At 45.4% G+C, this 13,061-nt stretch overlaps 2 protein-coding genes across 7 annotated transcripts in view; one reads left to right on the plus strand and one right to left on the minus strand.

The window, feature by feature from the left end:
- DNAJA1 (DnaJ heat shock protein family (Hsp40) member A1) lies at positions 1-9,062 on the minus strand. Of its 2 annotated transcripts, XM_077345474.1 has the most exons (9): positions 8,882-9,062; positions 7,484-7,629; positions 6,037-6,214; positions 4,763-4,867; positions 4,401-4,628; positions 4,063-4,177; positions 3,186-3,301; positions 1,047-1,147; positions 1-643 (listed from the first exon to the last, which is right to left on the minus strand). In XM_077345474.1, exons 2-9 carry the CDS (start codon positions 7,613-7,615, stop codon positions 425-427), a joined length of 1,194 nt encoding a protein of 397 aa, XP_077201589.1. In that variant the 5' UTR covers positions 7,616-7,629; positions 8,882-9,062; the 3' UTR covers positions 1-424. The 2 variants fall into 2 exon arrangements, with proteins under 2 accessions (XP_077201589.1, XP_077201590.1); XM_077345475.1 differs by lacking the exons at positions 6,037-6,214; positions 7,484-7,629; positions 8,882-9,062 and adding an exon at positions 5,698-5,998.
- The window catches only part of APTX (aprataxin), a 21,301-nt gene continuing 17,055 nt past the window's right edge, over positions 8,816-13,061 (plus strand). The window contains exons 1-2 of one of the 5 annotated variants that reach the window (XM_077345478.1): positions 9,215-9,348; positions 10,090-10,101. The gene's annotated coding sequence lies outside the window, so the exon portion shown is untranslated. Of the gene's footprint in view, positions 8,843-9,203; positions 9,349-10,089; positions 10,102-13,061 lie in introns of those variants that run through there. The other 4 variants (XM_077345481.1, XM_077345479.1, XM_077345482.1 and 1 more) reach the window with 4 other exon arrangements.

Raw genomic sequence — 13,061 nt, forward strand, 5'->3', positions numbered from 1 at the left:
TAGGAGCTGATGAATACAAAACCTTTAATTTCACATCTTAACATGAATCATAAATACCTGTGCACACTTAAAGAGGCAATATAATTTAATACTAAACAGAAATCACTGAATACTAAGTCAGTGCCCTTTGCACACAGTACAATTACAATGCACAAAATTAAAAATTAAAAAAGAAAAACACAACTAACAGCCGGAGCAAGCTGGCTTCTGGATTTTTCTCAGGAGGCCATATAGAAATATGAACGTCATCCTACTTGATTGGAGTAGTTTTTGCTGATTTAGTTTGTTAACTTGATTTAAAAACAGCAGTATGTTTTAATATTATAGGGACAATGGCAAGTTTAAGAGTTGAACAACTGCAGTCCTTCACTCATCCACAACTGACATACGGGACAGGTAGCACAAGGGGACTGGTGGGGCCTTTCTAACTGGTCTGGCACTGGACGCCACCTCTGTGATGGTGCTCGTCATCTTCATAAGCTTCCCCATTGTAATGGTGCCTTCTTTCCTGTGATGGATCAAAGTCCACCAACTCTACCTGGTCCATGTCTTCAGTTTCCTCCACGTTTTCCCTCGGAGGCAGCAGCTTTTCCAATAGACACAGCTTATCGGAAGAAAGGAAGCCGCTCTCTGGAAAGATTACCTGTAATCATGATACAAAATTATTTTCTCTTAGGCATCGTTCTTTCTTTTTAAAATTTGGTTTGGCAGCTACAAGATTAGAAGCTTTAAAGTGAAAGTAGCACTAAGTGGCATCACAATAGTCAGTTTTCTTGGGTGTTTTTTTTTAACTGGGCTGTTTATGCCAGGCTATGGGACACGTGCAAGAAACTTTGCATGAATTGGCCATGTCTGCTGATTCTCCCTTCGTACTGGAGATCTCCCATCATCTTACTACTTGGGTCCCCTATCCCTCAAGAGCACGCCACAGGCATCAGTGAGGAAGGAAAGTTCTGTTGCATAGATGCAAAAGTTTAGTCTGGATCCACCTCCAAGATTTAATCTGATCTTGAGCCATTTCAGAAAGAAGCTGGGACACATCTTACCTTGAACTCAATGATCAGGCGGCCCTTTTCATATGGTCTGCGATAGATAGGCATGCCCTCATTCAGCACACACTTAATATCTCCATGCTTGACAATCTGACCTACGAACAGAAGTATTGTCATTCTCACTGCCGTCTGTTATTTCCACAGGATGGACCCAACACAATATTCTGCACAATGAAACAAGAGCTCCCTCCTAGAATGGTTTATAATCCATGTGGTGACATGGAGTGCAGCTAAGCAACAGTGAGGAAGATTAACCCCACTCCCCAAAGAATTCACTCATTGTATATAAAATAAAGGTAGTAAAATGCTGTTTTACATGTCACATTAAAAGGCTGCCAGTTGCTGAAGTGGAAGCTGGTCCAAGAGAGGTCAAGCTGCAGAGATCCATCATAAGCTGATACTGAAGATCAGCACAGCTGGGGTTTCCCAACCTTTTAATGCTCTACACCGGGGGTCATCAACGCCCGGTCTGCAGCCCACTACCAGGCCGCCGGCAGCCACGCCTGCCTCCCCCCCCCCCACAGCAAGAAGCTCGCCAGGCCCGGCTAGCTTCTCACTGTGAGGGGGGGGGGGAAGAGGCAGGCACGGCCGCCAGCGACACAAACACGTATGCGCAGCAACTGTGCGCATGCGTGTTAGCGCCCCCTGGTGGCAAAACGTGCGTGAGCGCCACCAAGGCCATCAGCTCTCCCCTCACCCCCGGAGGCGGTCCCTGACCTCAGAAAGGTTAGGGACTGCTGCCCTACACTATACCCAAAGGTGCACCACCATACGTGAAATGTGTCACCTGTTCCACACGGAGGCAGTTTTATGCATCAGAACAGCAAAACTAACTCAAGAAAAATGACAAGAACTGCTACAGAATGTAACACTGAACTCTTGCACAAGACCTTATGCAACAGGAGCAGCATGTATTTCCTTTGACACACAGCTGTCTGGATCCAGGCCATAATGTTCATTTCACCATGGCAAGCAACAGTTGCAAGTTTTGGTGCCATTTTCTGTCAGCCTGGACCAGTGAAATTTGGTGATTTCTCTCCTTGGTATGGCTTCACTAGGAAACTGGTGGCATCACCTTCTACCTCACTGGTTCCCTCTGGGCTGTCAGCCACCCTACCTAGAGTGCCCAAGTTATACAGAACACCAAGGAAAGAGTAAAAAATACCCCAACAGTAGGCAGGACCAGAACCTGAAATAGGGTATATGTGTGTGTGGGGTGGTGGTGGTTCCCACTGTAGAGGAATTTGCATGGCTCTCAGGAGCAGTAGAACAGTGGTCCCCAACCCCCGGCCCATGACTCCCTCTCCCTGCAGCAATAAACTCGCCAAGCCGTGAGCAAATCGGCCGCCAAAGAGGCCGATTAGCTTGCTGCCTGGCAAGCTTCTTGCTGCAGGAGGGGGGGCAGAGGGAAGTGCGGGCGCCAGCATGCCGCCAGTGCAAATGTGCATCCGCAGACCTGCCAAGCATGTGCGCCTGGCAGGGGCGCAAACGCGCACGTGTGGCAGTTTCGCACATGCACAAATGTGCAGTGGCTGCGCATGCGTTTCGCGCCCCCGCTGGGAGTGCAAACGCAAGTGCGTGCACTAAACTCGCGTTTGCGCCCCAGGTCCGCGCATGCTCATTTGCGCAGGGCTGCCGTGCGTGCATGTGGCCCTGGGTTGCTCTCTCCCCCCACCCCTTGGCAGCGGTCCGCAACCTGAAAGAGGTTGCGGACCGCTGCAGTAGAAAACAAAAAACCTAACTCGAATTAGCTAGGACCTGAATGTCTGTACAAATCAGACAATAGATTATATAAAATGATATAAACATTTTTAAAATGCAGGATAAAAACATATACAAAACCCATAGGCCAAAAGTATCATATGCACCATACTCATTTCAACTCTTTACCATGACAGACAGATTTTATGGTCACTGTGCTTTTGATTGAATTATTAATAATGCAGCCTCACATGTTGCAAATTCATACCCCATAAATTTGAGTAGACTTCTACTGCTGTGAGTATAGAGTTGTTGTATACTGCTAATTTATGCAAGGGTTGCAGTTATCTTAATCTCAAGTATTTATTACTTCCAACTTTACCATCAATGGTAAGCATTTTAACAATATACCGGGTGAGTTTAACAACCTACCAGGGTGAGAAGTAATGATTATGGTTCGATTATCCAGCATGGCAATGGGTTTCTGAAAACCACAGAGTGACTCAACTAACTGAATATCCATGGACATGACCAGGTCTTCACCCCGTCTGTAGAAGCAGAAAACAAGTTTTGGTTATTGAGCTCTAAAGCTATATCAGATGGTGGGACAACAGAGCAATTCTACAACTGCAGGGTACAACGCAATGGCCTCTAAAAATAATGTGGCTACCTCACTTTGGCTCAGCCAGTTAGGATTACTACACACATGGAAGTAGGCTTCCTGAACAGTGTAATTTTGTGGTCTAGGAATTCCACCAGGACTATGGAGGCCGAGATTCAAATCTGCTTGGAGCTATGGAAATTCACTGACCTTGGGCTAGCCTCTCAGCTCAATTACCACACGGGGCTTGTTCAAGGTATAAAAGGGGGGATGAAAGAACCACAGATGCTGCCCCGCAGTCCTTGGAAAGAGAGCTGGATGGAAACTTAGGAAAAACTATTTTCAGAATTCATGAAGTGGCACACTTCGCTGACCCCACTTTTCCTGCCCCCCCTCCAAATAAACAAAAACCCAGGCAGACTGCAGTTGCATTTTGCACTGGCATTGGGCTGCATTTCAGCAACCATGGACTATGCCTCTGAAGCCATAAAGGTGCAATACCCCAAATACACATCACACCAGTCTCAAAATGTTGCAGGTTATGAAACTATTAGTGGGAAGTTTTTGTTACTACTATAATTTTAGAAAAGTCCAGCTTGGCTGAGATCTTGGTTATGTTCTAACTGCACCTTCCTTGCATTTTTCAAGTGATCCAGATACAAGCCCTTGGATCAGTCAACGTGTGCCATGTTCAAACGCAAGACTCACCTTGTAAACACAGTATGGTCTTTTTGATCCAAGACAATGATGATGTCTCCAGGCTCCAGCCCTGGTTCTTGGTCCCCTTCACCATGAAAAGTTATCTTCTGACCATCTTTCATTCCTATTGCAAGAACATCACATGAACACTAAGTAACAGTACAAGAACCCCATGTTCTGGCACACGTTATTTGGTACTAACACTTTCCCACAAACACGGTGTGACATTACTGCATTTTGCTTACATGTAAAGCAGAATTCTGCCTTTTCCCAACTTCTTCATACTAATTCTCACTGTGCAAAGTTGACCTGGGCTTAAAATATCATAGTCACCACAAGGCACGTACCTTTATCAATATGAACTTCCAGAATTTTCTTCTCTCTAACAATCTTCCTTCCATTGCAGCTTTTACACCGATCCTTGGGACTGATGCGCTCTCCATGGCCTTGGCATTCCATACACACAGACTGAATTTGTTGAACCATTCCAGGTCCTATCTGGTGAATTCTTATTTGCATGCCTGTCCCTCTGCAGTTAAGGCAGCATTCTACAGCACCTTTCTTACCACCTCGGCCTAGAAAACAGCACATGGGAGAAAAGTGTACCTAAGATCATCAGGTAGCTGTTTCCATGTCTTAAAAAATGCAGTCCTGTAAAGCTGGACAGCATATTTTGCCTGAATTTGACCAAGTTTTTGCATCAACGTACCTTCACATTTATCACAAATCACATTCTTCTGTAGAGCAAGCTTTCGTGTTGCTCCATTGTACAGGTCTTCTAATGTTACTGACAACTGATGAACAACATTTTTACCTGTGAAGAAAGGCATGTCTGAGAAGTCAGGACTTGCATCTGCCTTCACACAGATCATTTTGTATTGATTAGATGTGAACTGATCAAGCTATTGCATGGAAACACATAAGCATAGTTTTGTAGCCCAACATCTATTACTGTGTAAAAATATGTACCTAAGATTTAATTAGACAATCTGCATCAATGGCAGTGCCTAAGAATTTGAAGTACAGCAGCAGCTTTATTATCTAGCCACCAATAGGGAACAGTGTCTGCTAGTTTTTAATATGTGCCAGTTAACAGAACTTTATTGAAACAGCAGCTGTAGATCACAGCTTTAATCATATAAGTAATTAATGAACATTTTAGCAAAGCCATAATAACAGCAATTAACAGAACTTACATTTTACCATATTAATTCAAGCAAGTCACCCTTCACATTTCTGCTTTGGAATGGAATCATTTTCAAACCACACAGAACTTTACTAGTATGTTACGTTGCTCCCATCCTATGACTAATGGTCTCTGCTAGAAGAGAGGAGCTGTAACTCCCACAGCGACAAGAAGGTATCAACTGTCTTGCAGTACTGTTGTGCACAAATCCCCCTTTGCATTTTGTGGTAAGGCCAAAAAGGACACAAGAACAGGGGTCAGCCTATCTGCAAGCTGGGATGGAGGATGGAAAGAACTGTGAAATTGTTGCCCTGTGTTTGGAAAGGCTTTCCCCTGACAGAGCAGGAAGGAAAAAGGCCAGCCTGCACTGAAGAGTGTGAAGGCAAGGGAGGGAACGATCTGCAGCAGCTACAATCACAGTGGGAGGGAACAGCAAAATAAATTGATTGGCCTTGTACCTGCCCAGCAATCCCTGGAGCTGCACCATGAGCATCAGTAGTCCTGACAACTGCCAAGATCTACAAAGGCTATCGTAACAGCCATTGCAGGACGCCAAACTGAGGCAAGCAGAAGGTACGTGTGCTCAGCTCATTATCCAACAGAGTATCTGGGAGCAGCTCCTTTTCTTAGGGAACTGTGAGAGGTGAGAGAAAATGGAGTGTGAAGTGAGGACATCATATGCTGGCCAGTCCCTTTGGGTGTCTGTGTGTCAAATGCAGGGTTATCTTCCTTTTGAGTAAAGATAACATCAAGATTACTGTTGAAATTACAATCATTCACAGAATGTTCTCACTCACCTCTCCTCTCTCTTTGCATTCTTCCACCGCCTCCAAAAAACATATCAAATATATCCATAGGTGAACCAAAGCCACCGCCACTACCACCCTCCTTTATAGCTTGTTCACCACCTTTGTCATACAGGTCTCTTTTCTTGGGGTCAGAAAGTACTTCATAAGCTTGAGAGATCTGCTTGAACTAAAAGACCAAAAAAAATTTCATACAGTACTTGACATGTATAAATCTGAAAACAAGGCAGCAGACAGCTGACATGGTCATAATGCAACAACTGAAACATGGCTAATTTTAAAGAAACAACTGGTCCTCAAAAACAAGCTGAGCACAAATGACTTCCAGCATCAGATTAAAAGTAATAGCAAAGCATTACTGTATTTATTTAAAAGTGTTACAAATAGTTCCCTCTCTCAATAGTGGCCAACCTGCCTATTACAAAGTATAAGTCACATGCTAAAACTAGGGCTAACAACACACCCACATACCATAAAGAAGTTTCAAAATTTGTCACGTGCTAGGGAAGAGGCTATACGTTCAGGATTAGCAACGTGAATCCAGCTCACAAAGCAATTAGTAGGGTCTTAGCATTCAAGTGCTTCCTACCTCTGCTATCACTTTATATTGGTGCAAGGTGACAGCCAAATTACTTATTAGCTCACTCAGCCAAAAATAAAATAGAAGAAGAAATGATCTGCATTTGCAGTTTCCTTTTCATCTTCCATCTTAACCCTTAACGAAGTGTGGTTGACATAAACCAAGCTGGGAAGTGACACGGATCTCGATACTGTGACAATTCAAAAAACTATCTAGGTACACAGGAAAAAAGCCAAGAGCATCACCTCCACCCTTCTGAGTAATCTTAATGGTGCTTGTTACCCATAGGAGGGTGACAAAAGCAAAAGTAATGAACAGTGACTGGCCATTGTAGATGCTAATGCTACTTTAAAGTCTATTAGATATGTTAAGCTCCTGTTGATGTTTCTACATCTAGCACATTTGGATATACAGGCTTTCCTTTAAAGAAACACTACCAACACCATCCTGCACTACAGGTAAGATTACACCCTTGTTCTTCTTGTTCATCTGGAATAGTTATTTGATCCTCCTGGGTTCTGTACCAAAACCTCTATTTGTCTCACAGGCATACTAGAAGGGTAGAAAAGGCTGCATGTCCCACCTTTTCACCACTCTGTATCATTGAGATGGAAATTCAAGAGTAAATGATCTGCATTTCAAGTTCCCAATCCTTATAGCAAACACCAAATGTTGATTGTTTTCATCTTCTCCTTCCTCCTCAGAACTCTGAGAAGAGTCCACAGTCTTCACCCACCCTCTTGTATCTTCATGACTATCTTGCAAGGTAGGAATCGGAACAGTCCCCCCACAAAACCAAAACACCATCTATGCGGAGAGTGAATCAGACAAATCTGTTGGTATGTCTTGCACACTTGCCTTTTCACCTTCATTGGGATTCTTGTCGGGATGATACTTCAGTGCCAGTTTCCTATAGGCTTTCTTCAGCTCCTCTTGGGAGGCATTAGGTTTTACCCCAAGCACATCGTAATATGTAGTCTCCTTCACCATCCTGTCACTGGTACCTTTTCAGGAAGAGGGAGAGAAAGGATAAGAAGAAAAAAACTGCCTCCAGAAAACAGTCAACAAAACAAATCTCTACAGAACCCCTCCTCCCCCAACATACTCACTAGACTAGGGCACCTCCAAACAGGCAGCAGATTTTGTCCTACTGAGCCTAACCAAAAATTCCATTTACTTTTACCTACCAATGTGACAAAAAGAGCTTACCCCAGCCAAAGATTTAAAAAATAATAGCTTCAAGAGGGGACTGGGCAAACATATGGAACAGAGGCCTATACTGGCTATTAGCCAGTATAGATGTAACAGCATGCCTGGGGCTGTAATGCTCTGCATTCTTGATAACTTTTTTTTTTTCGGGGGGGGGGGGGGGAAGCAGTAGGGTTTCTGACCCCACTGGTAGACCTCACAAGGGCACCTGGATTTCAAGCATCATATTACACTGAACGGGCCTGAACCAACATGGCTTCTCTTATGACCCAGCATGCCAACCTACTTCCCACCCACTCACACTGCCTTTCCCACCTACAGAGATGCCTCCAATAGATCTGACAATTTGCAGGGGTAGTCAACCTGTGGTCCTCCAGATGTTCATGGACTCCAATTCCCATGAGCCCCTGCCAGCAAACGCCAGCAAACGCTGGCAGGGGCTCATGGGAATTGTAGTCCATGAACATCTGTAGGACCACAGGTTAACTACCCCTGAATTAGCGGATTCTTACTGCTGAAACGGTATCTCCCTTACCTCTTTTTAAAAACTTTTATTTATCCACAGAGGTCCCATACCACCTTTCCCAAGGGCGCAGGGCAGCACACCTTGCATAAGCCATCCTCAGCCCTTGCCCAACAATCCAGCGAAGTTTATAGCATGTAGCCTTATTACAGAAGGCAAAATACAGGCCAGCCTCACAAGCGCCCCCCCCCCCAATATGTTGTGCTTCTGCACTCCCCACCCCTCAACAGACTCGAGGAAAAGGATAATGAAAGGATGCATCTTTGGGGGAAGGGTCGAGCTGGGCAGCCTCACCTCTAATGTTCAAGGCGAGACGTTGACCCCCCCCCTTCCCTCCCCTCGACAAAGGATTTTTTTTTTAAATCACATTCTTCGCCCTCCCCCCAACAGCCGGGGTCACCTGACCAGGCACGCGCTAGAGTGTCCTCCCCCCCCTCCCCTTATCATCGCGCGAGCGCCCGCCGGTTCCCGCTGAAAGCCCTGAGGTAAAAAGCCGCTCCTTTCTTCCCGCTTCGCCCACTCACCGCGCGCTCAACGCCGAGGGGGGGATGGAAAAATAAACCGCCTTTCGGGCCCTTTCCCCCGCCGCGAGCCGAGCCCCGTCCTCGTCGGCAGCCGCCCCTGGTCGAAGCAGACAATCCCGACTTTTCTGGAAAGTTCCGAGCCGGTCTTCGGGTAGGCAGCATCCGGGGAGTTTTCTTATTCGAGGAAGCCCCGCCCGTTCCGCGGAAAGGCCGCCTCCTCGCCTGGGCCTCGCTCGTTGCCATTGGCCAGATTCGGGGAGGGCGGTGACGCAAGCAGGAGGTGGCTCCAATCGGCCCTTCGGCGAGCGTGTCAGCGCCCAGAAACTACTGATCCCGTCATGCCCTGCGCGCGAAGCCCTGTCGGTGGCGAATGATGTTTCTCTTCCGGGCGGCCCGGATGCCGTGGGGGAATTAATCCTCGTGCTCACAAAGAAGCCACCGTGGTCGCCCACGAGGTCCCCTCTCGGGTAGGCGCTGGTTGTTTAGCTACTTCCGAGGAGCAGACGTGTAGGGCTAACCAGATGCCTTATTATGCGATGTCCTCTTTTTTGGCAGCCGCCCTCCTTGAGGCCCTAAAAATATTGCTTAAATTGTCCTTTTTGTGGGTTCGAAGGTTAGGAATAAGCAAGCAAATAAAACAGTGGGCCTCCCTCCTTACTTCCCCAGAATTTCCCTCCACTGAATTGCGTCCAATGATATAGCCAGGATGTATGGTCGAGCAGTAAGAGAGCGTAGTATTATGGGGTCTTACTAGGCCCATCCTGCACACGTTGGATAATGCTACTTTTAATGCACTTTTGAAGTAGATTATCTGTTCCGCACAGGAAAATCCCAACTGCAAAACTGCATTATACAGTGTGTGTAGAATGATAATGCTTTATGCTATTTTAGCCAGAGCTTTTACATGTAAACTGTCCCGAGCCTGCTTGCAAGGAGGGGTGGTCTATACATTTAATAATGATAAGAACATTTATTCTCGGTAACAATTTTCACAGCTTAAATAGTAGAGATATTTAAAGTGAGATTTGTCATAGTCACTTATTTACAGTAGTCAGTTTGGAAATAAGTCCTCTCTTGCTTTTCCAAAATGTGGATACGTGGGTTGTTTTAGCTGCATTAGAAGAGTTGGTTTGTATACCCCGCTTTTCACTACCCAAGGGAGTCTAAAGATGGCTTACAATCACCTTCCCTTCCTCTCTTCTCAACAGATACACCGTGAGGTAAGTTGAGCTGAGAGAGCCCTGCAAGAACTGCTCTACAAGAACAACTTTTAACAGAACTGTGACTAGCCCAAGGTCACCCAGTTGACTGCATGTGGAGGAGTGGGGAACCAAACCTGGTTCTCCAGATTAGAGGCCGCCGCTCTTAATCACTATTCTTAATCACCTAGTTTAAAAATGAAATATAATAACAATAATAATTTTTAAAAGGAGTTGAGCTAAAATAATTTCTTTAAAATACCACCACTACAGCAATTTCTATATCCTAGGGCATATTGGAGCATATTAAAACCCCACTCATCAGAATAATATAAAATAAGGTAAAGGTATCCCCTGTGCAAGCACCGAGTCATGTCTGACCCTTGGGGTGACGCCCTCTAGCGTTTTCTTGGCAGACTCAATACAGGGTGGTTTGCCAGTGCCTTCCCCAGTCATTACCGTTTTACCTCCCAGCAAGCTGGGTACTCATTTTACCAACCTTGGAAGGATGGAAGGCTGAGTCAGCCTTGAGCCGGCTGCTGGGATTGAACTCCCAACCTCATGGACAGACAGCTTCAGACAGCATTTCTGCCACTTATCACTCTGTGCCACAGGAGGCTCATATATATATAATATATAACAGGGGTGGTCAACCTGTGGTCCTCCAGATGTTCATGGACTACAATTCCCATGAGCGTTTGCTGAAGCATAATCATGCAGGAATAAACCAGCACCATGACATTTTGTGAGTCAGCTCATGAAGTGTGCAGCCACTGGGCATGACCATTCAAAGAGGATGGACTGTAGGGCTAGCAACTCTTGATTTCTGGAGATTTGGGGGCAATGCCCAGGGAGGGGGGAATACTATCATCGTCTAGCATTTCCTGCATGGGAGCTGATTTCTGTTTCTGGAGATCACTTGTCATTTCAGGAGAACTCTTGGGAGAACAGCAGCCCTTCCTGGAGGGAAATGTTTCAGGCAGTGGCCACTGCAAGGCCAGTCCCAATGGGAGGAGGGAGCTATTCATACAGAGTGGTAATATTGTATAGGTAGAATGCAGTGGAGTTTTTTTATTATAATTACTTTCTTAGTCTTCGAATGCATGCTTAGATTACAGTGATATCATTGATACTGGGTAAGTCACAGCTGGATGTAACCAGAATCTGGGAGGAAGTGACAGACTTACACTCTTTCCCTCCTCTCATGTTGCCACGCTCCATGTGATGCTCCAAGCCGCTACTGCCTTTCTCAAGTTTTTGAATATTGAGAAACCCCTAAAACATTCTTCAGGCTTCAAGAAACCTCAGAAGTGGCGTGGTTGTGCAAAATATGGTTGAGAAGCATAACTATACACACCCACCTGGGTCCCTTTCCCTTTCCACCCATCATTGGCCATTTTGGGATGAGTGGGTGGGTGGACATGATTATATGTAGTCATATCACCCAATGTATGTTTAACAAATTTAAAAAATATATTAAAATTAACTAGCTCCCACCCATTCAGGAAACCTTTCCAGGGCTAACTAGAAACCATGAGGTTTTATGAGACTCTGGTTGAGAAAGCCTGCCCTGGGCCATTTGGGTGGGGTCAACATGGCCATATATGGTCATATCACCTAAAAAAAGTTTAACAAAAAATGTAAAAATATATACAATTAATTAACTGCCGCCCATTCAGGAAACCCAGGGCCATGAAGAAACCCAGGGTTTCATGAGACTCTGGTTGAGGAAGCCTGCACTACTGGCTTAGGGCAGAGAAGCTGACTTGCACAGTTCTCAGTAGGAATAATTGAAAACCAAGTCAGGTCCCGCCTGCAGAGCTCTGCCCTTGAATCTGTTTCTTGGTCAGGCTTGGTATACTGATAGGGAGTGCCCTAGTTATGTGCCCTCCACTTGTCAGGCCAGCCAAGTTCTAGGAGCCTGCGGTTACCTGGGATGGTTCTCTGGAAGAGAGAAAAACTATATTTATAAATATACCCGTAGAGTGCATCGGGGGGGGGGGGAATCTGTCTTCATGCTGAGGGTCCACTATCCCACACCATATCTGAGATTCTGTAACCCCAAGGCATTTCAGTCAACTCCCAGTGTAGTGTGTTGCTTTTTGTCTCTGCTGACATCTCAACTCATTTTGCTTCAGCCATACACCAGCTGCCTCCCTCCCTTGAGGTGGGTAGCATCCGGCTCTTACTAACCAGAACAGTTTCCCAACAGTTGAAGCCCCAATCAAGGAGACATCAATAATTGAGACACCAATTATTGCAAAGTTCTATGACATTCTTTTGTCATAGGCTGCAGCTTTTCCAGGGCATGCCACTTTTAGGCTAACTGTACAGCGAAACCATTCGCACATTCCAAAGAAGCAACAGCTGGACTATTATCTTTGCAAGACAGTGATCCAATTTGCCAGGATGGAACGCTGCCTGGCTAGTGATCTGCCTCAGGTAGCAAGCTGTGGGCGAAGAATTTGAAACATGTCATTTCCAACCAGAGGGATACCATGAAGAGGGGAATGTTAAAATAACTGATTTCTGTGAAATGCCCCTAAAGCTAGAGACAAGGACACATCCGCCAGTATTCAGAGCTGCAGTTATTGGCAGATTCAGACCATGCATAATACAATTGACTTTTCTGGGCTTCAGCCTGCCTAGTTTTGCAAAGCATCAGTTTGTATGGCATGCTTTGCCAACGCACACAACTAAGGTCTTCTTTGTGCTGCATGAGGAGAAATGCATGGGGAGGAGGGAGTCATGAAACTGGAGCAACCAAATAACTATTTGCAGCCTGATCTTATGCAGAGCTTGATATCAGTGACCTTGCCTAACTCTGCATAGGACTAGGCAACTAGATACGAACTAGTTTAATCTGAGAATTGTATTCTGCTATGCTAAAATGGTCTCTAGTTTGATTTAATGGGTACTCTAGGTTTAATGAGGGTAAATTCCTGGCTACCAGCATGTCTATATATGCTTAAGTAGGAAAC

The sequence above is a fragment of the Paroedura picta genome, chromosome 7, assembly GCF_049243985.1.
Source record: "Paroedura picta isolate Pp20150507F chromosome 7, Ppicta_v3.0, whole genome shotgun sequence".
NCBI lineage: Eukaryota > Metazoa > Chordata > Lepidosauria > Squamata > Gekkonidae > Paroedura > Paroedura picta.